We start from the raw sequence: 16,564 nt of genomic DNA, 5'->3' as shown, positions 1-16,564 counted from the left end.
AAAGGTGTTTGTACTTTTTCTGATGCACATGCTGTGCGATTGCCAGTTCTGACACATGCAAAAGCGATCTGTAGAGACTTTGTGGTTTTTACTTACAAATGTAGATAAACTGAGTCCTGATTTGTGTTCCTACTATAACTTCTTTTATAAAGTAGCATTTTAACTGACAGATCTGCCTTTTAAGTATAATCATTGTGCCAGAAGTACTGTTTCCAATTTTAACTAATAATCTTGGCTTTTATTGTAATATCATCAAGCTACTAGTAAAATACTTATAAGCCAATTGTGCAACACCAATTCACTTTGGGACTCAGCTGCGCACCAAGCCTTTCTCTGACCTTGGCCAAATCTGTAACTGGTAGAGTTGTATGAAGATAGAAAGCACTAGTCAACGCCCGCTGTTACCATCACCTTCCTTCCTTGCTGTTGCTTCCCATCCTGTACAATAGAGACCAAGCTCGAAGGCACCACCATCCCTTGGCATCGTACTTGTTGTATGCTACTGTGGGAGCATTTTCTACAAAGTGCTGTTCAGCCACATCTGTAATGCAGGGGTAAAGATGAGAACTGAACCCGTCACTGACACCACCAGAAATAACCACAGGAAGATCCGATCCAGGACTTGAGCTACAAATTTCCAGTCTTGGACAACCTGGGAAGGAGAGTGGGAGAACAAACAGAAACAGTAATGAGCCCAGTACTTCATTGATACAGCTACATATATTTCAGCTCCAAAAATCTGTTTCTAAAATTAGAAGTCTGTAATGTGCTGTATCCTAAAACTGACATGGATCACCTTTTCAGCACCCATAGCTGCGAGTCACTCAAAACACCAAAACAATTCCATAGTTTTACGAACATGGTAATCAGACTTCTTTCAGCCTGTGCAAAAGCTTTTAGCTAAGTGCATATGTGAAAGTTTACAGACTCAAGCTTGAAGATGGCTTTATAATGAACCGGGTTTCCTTTCGCAGAACTGCATTTCCCTCGAAGTGCCAGGACTTGGCTCTAGCACAGCACTTTGACTCAGACATTGCTTCCAGTACAAGTGGTCCCATTGGCTTCTGTTTGCTTAAGTGCTCTGTTGGCTCAGATTGTGTGCATTCAGGAGGGGGCTTTTGCATTGTGAGCACTAGCACAACCCTGCACACACAAAAGAGCTATTTATAAAAGCAATCCAAGGGACTTTTTTTATTAAAAATTATTTCAGCTTCAAACAGAAGTCTTCAGTCATGGACACTATATGCTCACATACTGCATGTTTGATTTACTGTTCATCTTTCTGCTGAAGTCCTCTCAGCACAGTTTGAACAAAGCCATGGCTTTTGCTAGGAGGGGTTTGCTTTTCTGTTAGCTTTTGCTAACAAAGTTTTTCTCTTTCCGTATGCTGCCAGGTGCATCGCTCTGCTGTCCTACCCTTGCATGAGATGCATTGTTTATGCACACAGTAATTTGCTATTTTAATAGCCAGGTGGATTGTTGGGAGGAGGAGAAAGGTGGTAGTTAGGGACTAATCTGAACTGATGTTAGTGAAAATCTAGAAGACCTCCACTCAAAACAGGGCAGCTACACTGTGTATAGTCGCTGGGAGGCCAGGACTGAGATCTAGCACCTGCCGTAGAGCCTGCCTGCCTGTAAGTGTTGTGAAAGAGACAATCTCAGAGCATGTGACAGTTTGGAGGTTTTCCAGATTCATGTCTATCCCCAACTTAAGCAGGACAAGATTATTCAAATAACTCCAAAACAGGAATTCCTCCAGGAGATGCTGCTGTGGCCTCCTGCATCTGTGAAGAGTAGGGACTCTCACAGCACAATACAGTTCTCCTTGAAGCAATGCGTTTTCCCAAAACCCATGTCATTTATCAAGCAGGGGAAGCTCCCGAGACATGTCTCAGATGAGAGCAGGAGGAAGAGGCAAAGGGAAAGGCATGCAGAAAAGGTAAGAGCTTGGAAGCCATTGCTGTCAAGGAAACTGTGATCCCTCCTTGCCCTCCCTTCACCTACCTGTCTGATGAAATGCTCCTTTTTAACATGCCTGGAAATGTATCGAATGGAGTCGGCTGCCTTTTCCAGAAAGGCAATAACAATTTTCTCTCCATCTTTTGCTTGCTTGTGTTTCTGCTTCCCCAGGAGCTTTGATTTCAAGGTGGTTTCCTTTTCTTCAGTTTCTGAGAAGGAGTAACGATCTACATGGCCTTTCATGCAGAGCAGCCGAGGCAACTTCTGGAGGAAGAGTCTTTTAACCCAGGGAGCCATGGGATGGTAAGTTGCTGAGGAGCGGTGGTGGACATTGATGACAAACACAGTCACGATGATAGAGAGTGTCACAAAAATCATGATGAACAGCAGATACTCACCAATCAGAGGGATGACTTTGGAAGAAGAAGGGATTATTTCCTCAATCACTAAAAGGAAAACAGTGAGGGAGACTAGAACTGAGGTAGACAATGAAAGCTTTTCTCCTTCATCTGAAGGCAGGTAAAACACCAGGACAGTTAGAAAAGACAATCCCAGGCAAGGGATTATTAAGAAAAGAGTGTAAAACAGTGGAAGGCGTCTCAACACAAAGGAGTAAGTGACAAATGGGTAAGAATACAGCCCATCTTTCCTGTTGCCTTTCATACCTTTGGCGTGTAAGATCTCCCACTCCCCATTATCAAAGAAGTCTTTCCTGTCCACATTTTCATCCACTAAAATCAAGTCCACCATACTGCCATCATACGTCCATGACCCAAACTTCATGGAGCAGTTCTGCCTGTCGAAGGGGAAGAAGGTCACATCCATTGTGCAGGAGCTCTTATAACTGGCCGGTGGCGTCCAGGTCACCACTCCATTGTACTTCACTATGACTTTGGTCATCAGAGATCCTTCAAAACGTCCATCAGCACTGGGAGTTGGACAGGAAGAAACAGTACCAAGTTCAGGACTAAGTTTGCCCCAGTCCTACCCCCTCACAGCTCTGCTTTCTACCCATCACCGGGAGCACAAGGGAAGCCAACGTTCATACTGCCTAAAGAAGCAGCCTTCTGACAGCACACGCAAGCTTCACGGTGGCTGACATGCCTTGCCCAAGCTCTGGCCTAAGCCCAGAACAAGGAGCCATGCTACTCACTTTTCAAACAAAACAATGTCGGGAAGCCACAGAGACTCAGAGGGGACACGGATGGCAGTGATCCCACCGTATTCCTCCGGATTCCAGGAGAGCTTGTGGTCGATCCATTCCTGTAACAAGCCAGCAGAGTCCTCTGCCCACTCATACACAACAGCCTCATTCCTCCTCCCACCACCTGCCTCAGAGGGACTGCATTGCACTGCACAATGGGCAGAACTTGGAGTAAGACTGCTCAGCGGCGGAGAGGATGGCAGGCAGCCATGGCTGGGAGATGCTAATCCCCACAAGCACTGCCCCTCCAGCCACAGGTGGGCCCCAGCAACCCATCCCTTTGCAGGCAATCCCAAGGCAGGCACTCCTGGGGAGCACTTGACTTTCTTCACTCACCACCCTGCCCAGCCCACCTGATGGTAGTCCGGAAGAAAGGAGGCACTTCCCTTGGGTTTGGCACTTCTTCTTCCCTCTGAGAACCAGCCCATGGTGTTTTTGGCTGGCACTGACCCCATGGAAGAGCCAGCTGGCATGGCTACTACTGCCCAAGTGACAGAGAGGTGGCCTTTAATTACTTTTCAGTGGAGACCTGGCTTTTTTCAGTGAACGGAATACACGACCTATTATTTGTATACTGTCCTTGCAAACCAAATCATTGTTCTTTCATCAGAAAGACCTGTACACTATTGCAGGAAAAATAATACAATGCTACTGTAAAGCATTTGGTTACAATCCTGAAGAGATAACACTAAAAAAGCAAAATCAGGGGGAGTCCTGTCCATTTTCATCATGCTGAACTCCAGAATAATTTTTCTCTCCTCTTTTTGTTTTTTTCAGATGGGGAGATCCTACCAAAGTGGCTCTAGCAACCTGGAGATTTCCAGAGATGCAGTGGAAAAGCAGCTCTCTGATCCCATTCGTTATTGATGGAGGTTTTCACTTGCCCGTGGGAATAGCAGCAAAAGAAAGCAAGAGCTGTAGACTGTAGTCAATACCAAGAAGCAGAAGATGAACGACTTTCCATTAAGCTCCAGAACTAAGAGCTCCCCAGGGATGTGGGCGCCGCAGCCTTCTCTGGGCAATTTCCTCCATGACTTAAGGACGAACCAAAATGCAATATTCTCTGCTTCTCCCACCATACTGTTCCCCTCTTACTTCCTCGATTCCACATGCTTTTCACAGCTATACCTACAGACACTTGTTATTGAGGTCCTTTACAGTGTGACAGCAACCCAGAGCCTCAGTAGAGACCTAAACACAGACAGTGAGAACAAGCGTCTTCCTCCTCCAGGTGCAGGGAAGGGATGGGGCCCAAGGTCATGGGCAGGTGGCTGGTAGACCCCTCCTCAAATCTGGCACAAGGCACAAGCAAAGGAGGCAGTTGCCCAGGCTGGTACCAAGGCAGGATTAATGGCCCCACTACCTGCACCAGAAGAGTTATGGACCCACTCTCTGAACTGTCCAAATGGCTGGTGTCAGCAATCAGGCACAGCCCTCCACCCCCGGCTCCTCCTGCTGCTGAAGGAGAGATGGGACCTGTTCAGATGTAGAAAAAGAAGAGGGTCATTGCTGCTTTTAGCCTCAGCAGCAGGGACAGAGCACACCACTTTTAGCGTGAACCTTTCTCGGCGGATGGGTGACTACCAGATGTTTCCAGCAGCCTGGGCTTTTACGTGGGCACAGACTCACATGTGCCCTGGACACCTCCTGTAATAGGTGCAAGGGGGCTTAGGATGGAAACATTCCTGTTATGCAAGGGGATAGTCAGGGCCGACAGCAGCAGCCAACACTAGTCAGCTCATAGCCTGCACTAACACAACAGAAGCAAATACCCTGAGCCACCTGGAGATATAATCATCCCTCTGGAGTTGAATTGGAGCAGCCCCTTGGCCTGGGTTATTTGCTGCATCTGCAATACTCCTCCCTCCCCCATGCCCTGCATTGATTTCTCTCCCAGCTAAAGTGCTCTTTCGTGTCTGCAAGGCAAATGGTTGCATGTCTTCTTACTAGAGCAGAAAATAGATTGTGTGCAGACTTTGAAGATGAGCAGTTTAAAACGGGAATCTCCCTATGGGCTATGCTGACACAAACTGTAGCAGCAGATGCAAAGGGCCCTTTCCTCTCTTCTCCCTTTCTTCCAAGCTGCTCCAGACCCTCCCATTGCTCTCCCCTTCCTCCAGTTCTGCCAAATTCCCGTCTCTGGGCTGTCACTCAAGTGCATAACCTACAGCAAGTGGACCAAGATACACTGGACCCAGATTCTCGACCCTTCCTAGTAGACTCCATAGCTTGTCCAAACCCAGATACTTTCTCAGCAACCACTAAAAACTCCGTTGCACCTTGTGTGTCTGCCTGCATGCACATCACCAAGTCCCACCATCTTGACCATCTGGATGGTTGAGGTAAAAAAAAGAAAATCCTTGGATTTAATCTTTGCTCACCTAAGAGAAGCCAGACTCTTGGCAGAGAAATGATGACTGTGATTCTCCCTCAACCTCACACACATAGGGTGAGGACCAGACTTCCCTGACCTCTCCAGCTCCTGCAGAAGGACAGGATCTCTGTCATTAGAGAGTTCTGGTTTGTTTTAGTGTTTTTCACTTTTCCCTACCCAAAAGGAAAAATTATTTTAATTCTGCTTAGTTTTATGGACCTTTTCCTAGCTGTTGTGCTTATGCACTCTAATAATCCCCTAAGCACTGGATTGCACGTGGGACCAGTTCACACTAAGCCTACTGGACTGCATGACTCCCAAAGCAGGACAGCTGGGTCAGGCCACAGGTATTTAGTGCTCAGCCTGACCTCCTGAGGGCATCTGCATCTGTGAAAATCAGAGCCTGTGTCTCACTTATTTTCTGCTCCCTTTGGGAATTCTGCTCCCATTTCATTTGGGCCTTGAAGTTCCTAGCCCCTCAGATCGAGAAGGGGTATTAGAAACGCTAACAACTAGTGAGAGCCCAGCTCAGCAATTCTGAAAATCGCAGTGCTGAGTTACCCTAGGGAACTGCCCTGGCTAATATCTGAGCAGTCTCCGAAGGCCTCCAAAGAAATCAGCATGTCCATAGTGCAGACTGGGTAGGTCCTTCTTTTAGCCACGGCATGGGGCAGAAGGATCAGGCAAAGTGGCTTCCCCTCACCCTCATCCTCCCCCACACCCGAGAGGCAATGAGTGGATGGAGGTATGTCCCTACCTCCTGCAGCATGTTTGGAGTAACCTGCAGCAGAACCTGATTTCACACAGCAACAGTGATGACACAGGCTCCAGGCTATGACTGGAGGTTAATGCTGCAATACAATCAGGGTGCTCCATGTGGATGGGCTAACCTGAAATGTCCCCACACAGGTTCATGCAGCAATGGAGAGAGGATCAGTAGCTGTCTGTCTGCATTAACATCTGAGGCTTAATGCCCTTGGGCAGCCTGGACTTGCATTTGGCCTGCTAATGTGAGTCAATACTTCAGATCCCTCTCTTCTGCAGTCACTGTAACCTGGGTGAAGATGTCACCCAGCCAGAGGGATGAAGGCTGCCCCAGGGCATAGGAGACTTTGCTGTCCTGGATGAAGCAAGCAGTCAAGTCTTCCCTGAGAAGAAGGAGACGGTCAGACCCAGGAATATTCTGTCAAAGGCTGCAAAAGGCTGTAAAATATTTCTGGGGACACTTGCAGGAACACAGAGAATGAGGAGGGTGAAGTGGGTTGATTTCACACCTGCAGACTGCAGGGCTTGGACCTGCAGGGAGAGATGGGTGCTGCAGTCTGCAAGGAGAGAGGGTGGGAATGGGGAGAGGAGAGACAGGGGCAAGGGGTTACCTTTGTAGGAGGGCTCTGCTGTCTGCCCAAGCGGCTACTCAGAGTAAGGAAGCCAAGATCTGGCCCTGTGCACATGAGGGTCTCTGCAATTGCAGCTGAAGGTGGGGAAAATGTAACACCGCAGCTCTTTCAGGGCAGGCTCTCAGCAGTTGGATTCAGATCAGCCACAAATTTCCCCAGCAAAAGGGGAAATTCCTGCCGTCCCTGCAGCAAGGAGAAGTCTGAACTTCTCCTTCTTAAAGGGAGAGACCATCTTTGCATATAATGTCCCTACGGCCTTTAGGGGTCCTGCTCCACTCAGAAGCTCACATGCGCTGCAGCACTACAGGTACCAGACTGAGAACAAAAACTGAGTGGCATTTCTCCTCCACCAGCCCAGCGACCTCTGGGAACCACTTCCCATGGCATCATTTCAAGTATGGCTTGGGTTTATGTCCTCTGCCTAGGATCAGCTGACATGTTTATAGATTCTCACATGGCTGAGAGACTTAAAATAATTGTCTCAAGGTCAATAAATTGGTGCAATGTAATCTAAACCAAATGCAGTGTTCTTCAGGAGTGAAGAAGAAAGGAGACCTAACAGTTCAACTTGCACCTTTCCCCCATTTGTATAAATTATCATCACTTCCAGAAGCAATTGTGTTAGAGACATCTGATTAATTTGCCACAGATTTTAATTGGGGGGTGGGTGGGGGGTGTAACATGCTGGCCTTTTCTTTCTCTTTACTTATGCTGAAGGAGAAATTCATCCATCCAAGGCACCAGTCTTCGCTTGGGCAAGAGACGCAGTACTTGCGTGCCCTCTAAGTCTGAAACAGAGTAGTCCCTCAGGGCACACACAGTATCCCAGGAACAGCCACTGCAGTATCAGGGGATGTTGCTTCCCTGAAATACAGCTGGCTTGAGTGCATAGCTGGGGCGCAGGCCAGGAGAAGACGGTACCCTATTTCCTAAAGGGCCACCTGCCTGCCTTTCTGCCCCTTTATGCATTTGCTGAAGTGAGAAGAGTAAAGTAAAAACTTCAGGCAAGGTAACATGGTGCTGCTTTTGTCTGGCCACTCGGCGTCACGAAAGGGGATGGATGGCACAGTGGGCAGCAAGCTGGGATGGCCGCTCAGCTCAGCAGCCCTGCACTGAAAGGAGAGGTCTGATTTGGTCTTATTTACCTGCTTCAGCCACACGTTGGTTGTCATCAGCTGATTCTTCTCATCCTAGGGTGACACAAGGTAGAGAGGATTGCAATACCAAAACAGCCAGTGGAAACAGACCCTATACCTGCAGAGTCCAGCCCTGTGCTGAGCAGAGAAGATCCCTATGGACCTGTTTCCCCATGGGCCTGGGCTCTTCAGTCACTGTTGGGAGAAGTGAACTGACTTTCTAGGTGCTGTCCCTGCTCTCGCTGGGAGCTCCTGATGCTGGAAAACCGAGGTCTGGCATTTCACAGCAGCCTGAAGGAATTAGATGCCAAAGAGCAGGGAGGCAGCAGGGCTCAGCCAGCAAGTGGGGTCAGGACGCACATGGTTGTGGGCTCACAGGATGGCTCATCTCCCCATACTGCTTGGCCTGGAGTGAGTTTGGGAAGATACAATCTGAAACATTGTCCTGAATATGTAAATAAAGCACAAAATTAGAGTCTGCCTTCCACGGCCCAAGGGGACACTGCTAGGGGCCGGGGGATGTGAGGAACACAGTTTTGTGGGTACCTCTGGACCCTGTGCAAATTCCACTGTGCATTGCAGTGATGGAGGGGAAAGGGAAGGGATACTTTCCATGTGGGCAAAAACATGGGATTGTCTGTTTTGGCTCTAGTGTCATATCTGAGTGGCCAGCTGGGTCAAGATATGAGTTGCCTTTGGCCTGGATGCAAGCTTGCTTAGAGTGAACAATATCCAACCAGCTCTACCCTTCCTCACCCCTGTCCCGTAGCTGCCTTGTCATTAAATGGCAAATGTAGGGGCCAGGGACTGTCTGGCATGGACTGTTCAATTAACACCTGATGCAATGAAGCCTTATCCCCTGAGAACAGTGGGGAAAAAAAGGACCTTCAGGTTTGCTGCAAAACGAATGAGTCTTTAAGCCCGTGCCATGCGTGGGGCAAGAGGTCATATCACCAGCACTGCACCACGCTTAGCATTTCGTTGCCTGACCATCACCATTTCATGTGTCAGGAGGCAAAAGCCAACAGCATCACCAGCCCTCCCAGGTGGATGCATGACTGTCTATAAAAGAAGGGATGTTCTACAAAGCCCAACACAACACTTACCACATCCACAAGCTGTGATATCTTTAATCCAAAAAGGACTTTGATGGTGTCATTGGAGTTTTCCACGGGGCGGACCCATTTCTGATAGCCTTGAAATAAGTGCTTGAGGAGTGCGTCCTCATTTTCAGCGATTGAACTGAAGGCAGCCACATCTGGAAGAGAGCAACAGAGAGTGGGGCCGTGCTGGAAAGCAGATGTGGAGAACAGCATGACCTGAAGAAGTGAGGCAGAGCGATGATGTGAGACAAATTCGCCTCTGGGCAGCTCTTGTCAGTAAAATCTGTAGGAATTCAGATGCACAGACTCTCAATAGAGCCAGGGCGAGGGGAAGGGAAGGCAAGACAGCCCAAGCCCAACTCACACACAAAAAAATCATCAGACCGGAGCAGTGATGACTTTGTACCAGGTTTCTGTTTTCTGTGGCCTTTTTGTCTTGAGTCAACGTACTTGTCCAGTCTTTCTTGTTTATTATTCTTTAGAAGATCCACGGGCTCAGAGCATCACGTGCTCTCTTTCATTCCCGAGTAGTAAAAATCCAACCTGATAAATGCCACCCTGAGAAAGAGCCCTAGTTTTTCAGATACCTGTGGTGTACCACAGAGAGCTGGGGCCACAGGGGAAATCTGGTCACTGTGGGGCCATCCCTGGCTGGCTGCCTTGCAGCCAGAAACAGCAGCAATACACTGTGGGCATTTCTGGGCCCAGGGATTTCACTTGCACTTGGTCGGTTTCTATGGCCTCTCTGAGACGGTGGCTGCCCTGCTCAAGGATCAGGGTGGTGGGATTTCCTCGCTGGAAGCTACAGGGCCTGTAGGCCAGATCTGAGGGAGCCTCATGCAGCACTTGGAAATGAATTCTCCTTCTGGGGTCAACCAGGGGATAGCAACAAATCGTTGAGAAAGCTGAATTCTCCCAGCTGGGGGGTGGGTTGGGTGGGCAACAGCATTGGTGGAGCAAAAAGCAAAAAGAGCTCATCTGGCAGCAGGAGGAGCTGGATGATGCAGCCAGGGCCAGGTCGGCCCGCAACCAAGCACGGAGCCATCATAGTCTGTACCTGCAAGACTTGAGACTCCCCTGGTCCCTGTCACCACGCTCCCCCTTCCCCCTGCTACCATGAAAGGGGCAGGGCGGTTCAGACCCTCCATCCTTTCCCAAATGCCAGCCCCACTCTCTGTGATGCTGAGGTCCTGACATGACCTCCACCTCTTCCCTTGTGCACACACACAACACCCAAGGATGAGAAGGATTTCACCTCTCTTCAAAGGCACCATGGAGGAAAAAGGAGCTCAAGCTGGTCGGCCCTGTGCCACGGGGGTCACAGCCAATATTGCTGTGCCAGCAGTCAAAGGGGACCTCACAAGGCACTGCCCAGGGCCCACCTTGTCCCCTCACCACCCGTGCCCTGCCAGTCCCAGTGTGAGCAGGACACCTGTGCCTGGATTGCCAGCCATTAGGTGCAGAAGGGATCTGCAGGCAGAGGGTCACGGCCAAGGGATGGTGCAAGGACCAGGTGATGGGAGAACCCTGGCAGGAGGGCACAGCTGAGGGTCTCACACATGCTGTGCAGCAAACATCAGAGGTAAGACAGCCCCCAGCAGGGTCCCTGCACCATGGGGAGAGAGGAAAGGGCATCTGAGCCCAGTAGCGCCTCCAGAGAGAAAACCGGAGGCAGAGGGTAATGCTCTGTCACATGCACAGAGGAAAGGATAGACCACTATCACTGTCTATGTCCTCTTCCCCCTGCAGCTGCTACCCATCTCCTGGGCGAAACAGGCCGTGCAGCCTCCTCTCCCTCGGCGGGGTCTATGTGAGGCTGCAGGCAGGGGTAGATCTGGCAGGAAGCAGCACAGCTGAAGGACTGCCTGAAGCAAAAACCTGTTCCCATGCCAGAGCTCCCCATTGGACAAAATCATTCCCTAGTGCAGTCTGGATTCTCTCAGGATAGCACAAGGTCCAAGCAGTTCTGTCATCCACCACTTCCAGCCACAGCAAATGCCCATTCCTCTTTGAGAAGCTGTAAACTCTGAAGCCTAATGATTGTCACTCACAAGATAATTACTTTACTGTCAGATGCTCTAGCACAGGCTGTGCTTGTCCTCAGTTGTTGGACGTGCAGTTGTGGTGGGGTTACCAAACCCTGGGGAGGTGGAGGCTAGCTGGTCAGAGGGAGCTTTCACACTCCTTTCCACCTGCTCTGCTCCACAGCCAGGGATGGGCTTATGCAGCTGTCAATACAGTTTATAGCAGCCTCTGCGGCCACCCTGTGTCTTGCCACTTTGTCACAAGCCTTTGAGGTCTGCTATTACCAACTGGGAAACCACAAATGCTCCTTCTGCTTGCTCCAGGGTTTATTCTCACACTAGGGCTAATGCTAGCTCCACCACAGCAAACGGGGGACAGAGTTTGGGGTCTGTCCTAGGAAACTGGATTGCCTGGCCAAACATGCCAGAGAGGCATTGCATCCGCAACCAAAGGAACAGAAAGAACATCTTTCTCCCCCCTCACTACCCACAACTTCAGTGGTCCAATCCACTGACACGTAAGAGTGTCTGCAGAGACCCCAGCTCCCAGCCCTTTCACTTTCCCTTCAGGAGGTTCATAGGGGTGTGTGGTTGTTAAACACAGGAGATTTAATGGAAAAGCCATTGAACAGAAAAAATCCACAATCCCAAAACATGCAGATCAAAACCAGCTTTGTCTTAATGCTGGAATGCATTGCTCTGGGTTTGTTTGAGTATAACTCCCTCCACACACATACACAACCACATACCCCATGGGCACGGTGTCCGTGGCTGTGTATGAACTCCCTCATAGGAAAATGGTGCCATTTCACAGCCCATACCGCATATGAAGTCCAAGGGCCCTAATGCTCCAAGAGGGTATAGCAGAGAAGTGGTAAAGCTGGTTTTGGGTCTGGATGTGTTGATTCTCAGCTGCTGGGGAAGCCACAGAAAAGAGTGAAAAAGACTTGAGAAATCTCACAAAGAAGAAAGCCAGAAGGAACAAGATTGGTGCCCTTTTAAGACAGCCTCAGTACTTGCAGGAGGACAGTTTAAAAGCAGAAGTTTTTAATGAGAAGGAAGACATATCAAGCAGAAAAAATAGTTTAACACCTCCTTTGATCAAGCCCTGCCTGACAATTAAGTTGGATAAAGCCACGGAGAAAACACTGAACAAAGTAGCACTGCCTTTGAAAAATACGAGAAGCAGCCGTAGGACAGATGCATCCCTGAATTTACCATATGGTGCGCAGAGAAGGCAAAAGTTGGGGAGCTCCCTGGCAGGTTACCACCCGTATAAGTAACTGAGCACCATTTGCCATCTCCCCTCTCCCCCAGGTTCCTGTTTCTCTCTGCGGTCCGTGCCAGGAGCAGTTCCCCACAGGCACAGGAGCAGGAGTGCAGGGGCAGGGAGTCTGCTAAACAAACATGCAAAACACCCCAAGAAATACAGACAAGGACACTTAGCCTTTCATCAGCTCGTCTGAGGCATTTCAGTCTTCCTCCTGGTGATGGACGTTCTCCCGTAACTCCCTTTAGCAGTCAGAGTCAAGCTTAGGATTTTTTTAACTTCTACCCAGCGACCACCCCCTCACCCCAGTTATTAAAACCTTGTTGCCAAACTGGCTGTGGTTGCAATACCAAGGCAGCAGCTGATACAACCCTCTTTTGCTAGTCAGACAGCATTAAGAAGAGGACCAAGGGAAGCCGGCATCTACCTTGTCCCAGCAAGCAGCAGCTAACTGGCCAGCAGAAAAAAATTCTTGAACATCTGCAGCTCGGCTTGGAAGAAGAAGAAATCGCACTTACCTGAGCGGCTCAGACACAGCGCAAAAAGCACTAGGCAAAGCATGGGCACCACCGTGGCTTTTCCTTTAAATCTGATCTTTTGTTTTCATAAGCAAATCGGTCTCATCCTAGTAGGGGACTAAAAGAATCTAGTTAAAAATCAAGGCGGATAATTGAGTCTGCAAGGCAAGACAGCACCTTTCGAGCCATATCTTGCCTCATTATGACGCTCCGTAAATCACACTTCATTGATTTTCAGTCAGCTGTCACATCCCATAAGCTTAAAACAGGGCTCCGGGTCCTAAACTCTGACTGATTTGTTTGTGGCGGTATTTGGGTGGCTGTTGCCACTGCGGTCTAGGAGTAGAAGTGAGGCAAGATTTTTAAGGAGAAATGTCTTTTATTATGCTGCCAGTTACAGCTGGGGAAAAAAACAGGCTGCAGCTCAGACCCAAAGATAGATCACATGCCTAAAAGATTGTCTGTTTGCTCCAGCTGTATTGGTTGGTCTAATAAAAGAGGCAGCCTCCCTACAGACGTAACTTAGCTTATTCATTTTTCATAATACACTTGCTGTTTTACAGCTATAAAATGGATTTGGGGAGGAAAAAAACAGTAAGATATAGGTGGGAAAACAGGGCTGATTTCTAAATTTATATTTCATCACTCATACACAAAACATCACAGACAACAGCACAGAAATGCTTGCACGGTACTATCTATTGGCACAGCTTAACAGACTGTGTTGCCCCAGGGTCTTGTGTTCAGCAATGAGAGTGATGGGACCTTTGATTATTTAGCCAGTTCCTCTGCAGCTGTCACTCCTCCCCAGCAACACCTTGGACAGGGCTCCTTTCAGAAGCTGCCAGAAATTGTTGATACCAAAAGGGATGCGGGTTCCTCTTTTCCTGTCCCCCTGCCCCTCCTCAGCCAAGGGATCTCAGGATCTTCTCGGTTTTCTTCCCAAACGAAAGTTGTGTTGCCATCTCTCTCCAAAGAGGAGCTTTTTCCCTGAACTTTTCAAGTTCAAGGAAGAGTGGTGCAAAATTCTTTTAGTTTGCACCCAGACCTGAAACTCTTCCTGCTTTGATTTACTCTTTCTGGCTATTCTTTCTGTCTCTGTGCTGGCACAGTAATCCCACACATTTGCTGCAAACAAAACCATTCATGGCTATTTGCATATCCTCAGAGTTTGTCTCCGTCCACTGATACACTTTTGTAACCTAGAGGAGTTTAACTGCTTGCTGACTTTCATATGGGAAGCCTGTTTTTATCAGCAACAGCTGGGCCCATTTCTTGCAGTGGCCCAGATTTTGGTACAGTCATGAGCTATGTGATTCAGATTTGCCTTATCTAAGGTCCTCACAGAGGACTGATAACTGGCAGCTGTAACCTTATCAGATTATTCAGCTTCCTGTAATGAAAAAGATGTCATTTCAGCATCATTCAAATTCACATTGCTGCTACAAGTAACCTTCTTGTAGTGTCCTACCCCCTTATTCATGCTGCTGTGGACTTGCAACCTGCCTCATCTGTAGCTCTCGGGCAGGCCACCGGCAGCAGCTCAGTGGGTTTGCCTTTTCCACTACTGTACTACACATGGGAAATCTGCAAGGGCACTTGTTAGCTCCTCGGCTCTGCCAGTGTTCACCTGGCAGGGCTGAAGGACCAGCTGGTTTCTTCTGTACCTTTCCTCATCCCAGCTGCAGAAATCAACTCTAAATCAACAGTGCTATCAAGAGACTGTCTTGAATGAAGTGTCTTGTTATCATCAGCTGCTGCCACTACCAGACTGCTCAGTTTACCCATTAGATCCAGACCAGGTATAAGCACACAACTCGTCAAGGTGCACAGTAAGGGTCCTTTTTTTGTGCTGGCATCAAGAGAACAGCAGACATCTGGCTGGAGTGGTGCGGACAGGCAGCGTTACAACCTGCCATAAAGTTGGGCGTGGACTAAACACAATTATCCTGCCTGATGCAAATTTTTCTGCAACAAGGCTACCCCTTAAAAATGTTCTGTGCAGAATACCCTGTGCTTTCCAGCATGTTTCCAGTCCTGTACAGGGCTCAGCACCCTCAGGTATCATCCATCATCTTTGCTGAACCACAGCTTCATGACTGCAAGCCCCAGCCTTTGCCCATTGACATCTCTGATCATAATTACCGCCTGAGATCGCGTCCAGGCACTGCTCTGTTAGACAATGCTGTATCACAGACTGGAGAGAAACTTGTTTTGATAAGGCTTTAGGCTGCTGCCTTGAGGTAGTGAAGTTAATCTATTAGCTGGCTATAGGAATAGGTTTTTTGCTACTACATGGTAGTTGCCTGGAGGGAAATATGATGTATGCTTGCTTTACCATTGCCTCCACCCACTACCTAGATTGTGACAAGAAGTAAGGACCTAGCTTGCCTGGTCTTTGGCTTAGGTGCCAAAGTTATCTGGCAACCAGAAGAGGGTATTGGAGAAATAAATTCTGTTTGCTTGTTGATGATGCTTTCTGTTTACAAGTCTTTATTCAGCCATGCTCTCCAAAATTTTGGGAAAGGAGGTACGCATGAATACGCCATTTTACTAGCCAGGCCATGAAGCATGGGGAGCACCCACCCTGAGATAGCACATGAATTCCTGGGTAAAACTTGAAACTTCTCTGTTGAGAACCTGCCTTTGTTTTTCCACAGGTTTCATGGGATTTGTAACTGACATGAGGCTGCAGTTCCAGGATGCAAAGAGCCAAGAGCTGCCTGAGCACAAGCAATGCTGGAACTGGGCCTCACGCTCTGGGCAGCTCAAACTCCTGGGGGAAAAAAAAAGAGAAATCCACCTAGAGGCACAAATCTATCAGTTTGATCCCACATGGTTAATATTAGGAGCAACTGAAAACTTGAGGTTATGATGGAGAGTGCCAAGCCATGTTACCCGAAGGCATCATGCAGCCGAGCATGGAAAACACATTTTCCAGGGAGAGGCAACAGCGCTGGCTGGTGACCAGAGGGTGGGGAACCTGGACTGAGGAGAGAAGGACGGTGGAGAGGAAGGACATGGATGGCAGATGCTGCCAACTGGAACTGAGAGGCCCCATTTCCAGAACCAAGAGCCGGAGAGGGGTTTGCAGCACCGTCAGGGTTGTTAGCTGCAGGGACAAGAAAAGAGAGGCTGTAGAGGTGAGGCTGTTGCAGCAGCTATGGGGCAGGAGGCTCCTTCCAGGTGGATGTGCATTCTCCCTCCCCAACCCGCCTCAGCCTTCCTGGTCCCTGGGGCTGGTATGCCAGGAGCCAAGGGATGCCAGCTCCCCAGAGCTCCCAAGGGCGGACTGAGTTGCCTTTGTGCCATCTCGCATGACACAGGGAGCCAGCAGGCAAACACCAGCCCTGAAGGGGTGAGGGGCAGTTTTTGGAGCAAAAGTGGGGTAGGAAAGGGCAGCACTCCTGGAGCCTCATCTTTGACTTGGTGCTTCCCTTCCAATCTTCTCTGCTCTCAGTCCTCTCTGTCAGCAGACACCTCTCCATCAGCAGCTTCCTAAAACATGCATCTTCTCTGGGCGAGGGATGTTTTTAGCCCAGCTTGCCAGCAACTTTTGCAGCACCAGGCACTTCCACG

General features: G+C 48.9%; 1 protein-coding gene across 1 annotated transcript; it reads right to left on the bottom strand.

The window, feature by feature from the left end:
• Positions 1–517: 517 nt before the first annotated feature.
• On the bottom strand, positions 518–13,028 carry CHRNB3 (cholinergic receptor nicotinic beta 3 subunit). The gene is made up of 6 exons (XM_076361900.1): positions 12,986–13,028; positions 9,177–9,328; positions 8,080–8,124; positions 3,113–3,222; positions 2,005–2,887; positions 518–652 (listed from the first exon to the last, which is right to left on the bottom strand). Exons 1-6 carry the CDS (start codon positions 13,026–13,028, stop codon positions 518–520), a joined length of 1,368 nt encoding a protein of 455 aa, XP_076218015.1.
• Positions 13,029–16,564: the final 3,536 nt, after the last annotated feature.

The sequence above is a fragment of the Aptenodytes patagonicus genome, chromosome Z (genome assembly GCF_965638725.1).
Source record: "Aptenodytes patagonicus chromosome Z, bAptPat1.pri.cur, whole genome shotgun sequence".
Classification (NCBI taxonomy): Eukaryota; Metazoa; Chordata; class Aves; order Sphenisciformes; family Spheniscidae; genus Aptenodytes; species Aptenodytes patagonicus.
This window is presented reverse-complemented; position numbering and strand designations above follow the sequence as displayed.

Bases quoted from the DNA above. Each gene is read 5' to 3' on its own strand.
- CHRNB3 (XM_076361900.1), bottom strand. From the start codon at position 13,028: ATGCTTTGCCTAGTGCTTTTTGCGCTGTGTCTGAGCCGCTCAG. The intron at 3,223-8,079 runs GTAAATAAGACC...GGCTTGTTACAG, and splicing joins CCAACGTGTGGCTGAAGCAG to GAATGGATCGACCACAAGCT. The intron at 653-2,004 runs GTAGGTGAAGGG...TCTCCTTCCCAG, and splicing joins AGGAGCATTTCATCAGACAG to GTTGTCCAAGACTGGAAATT.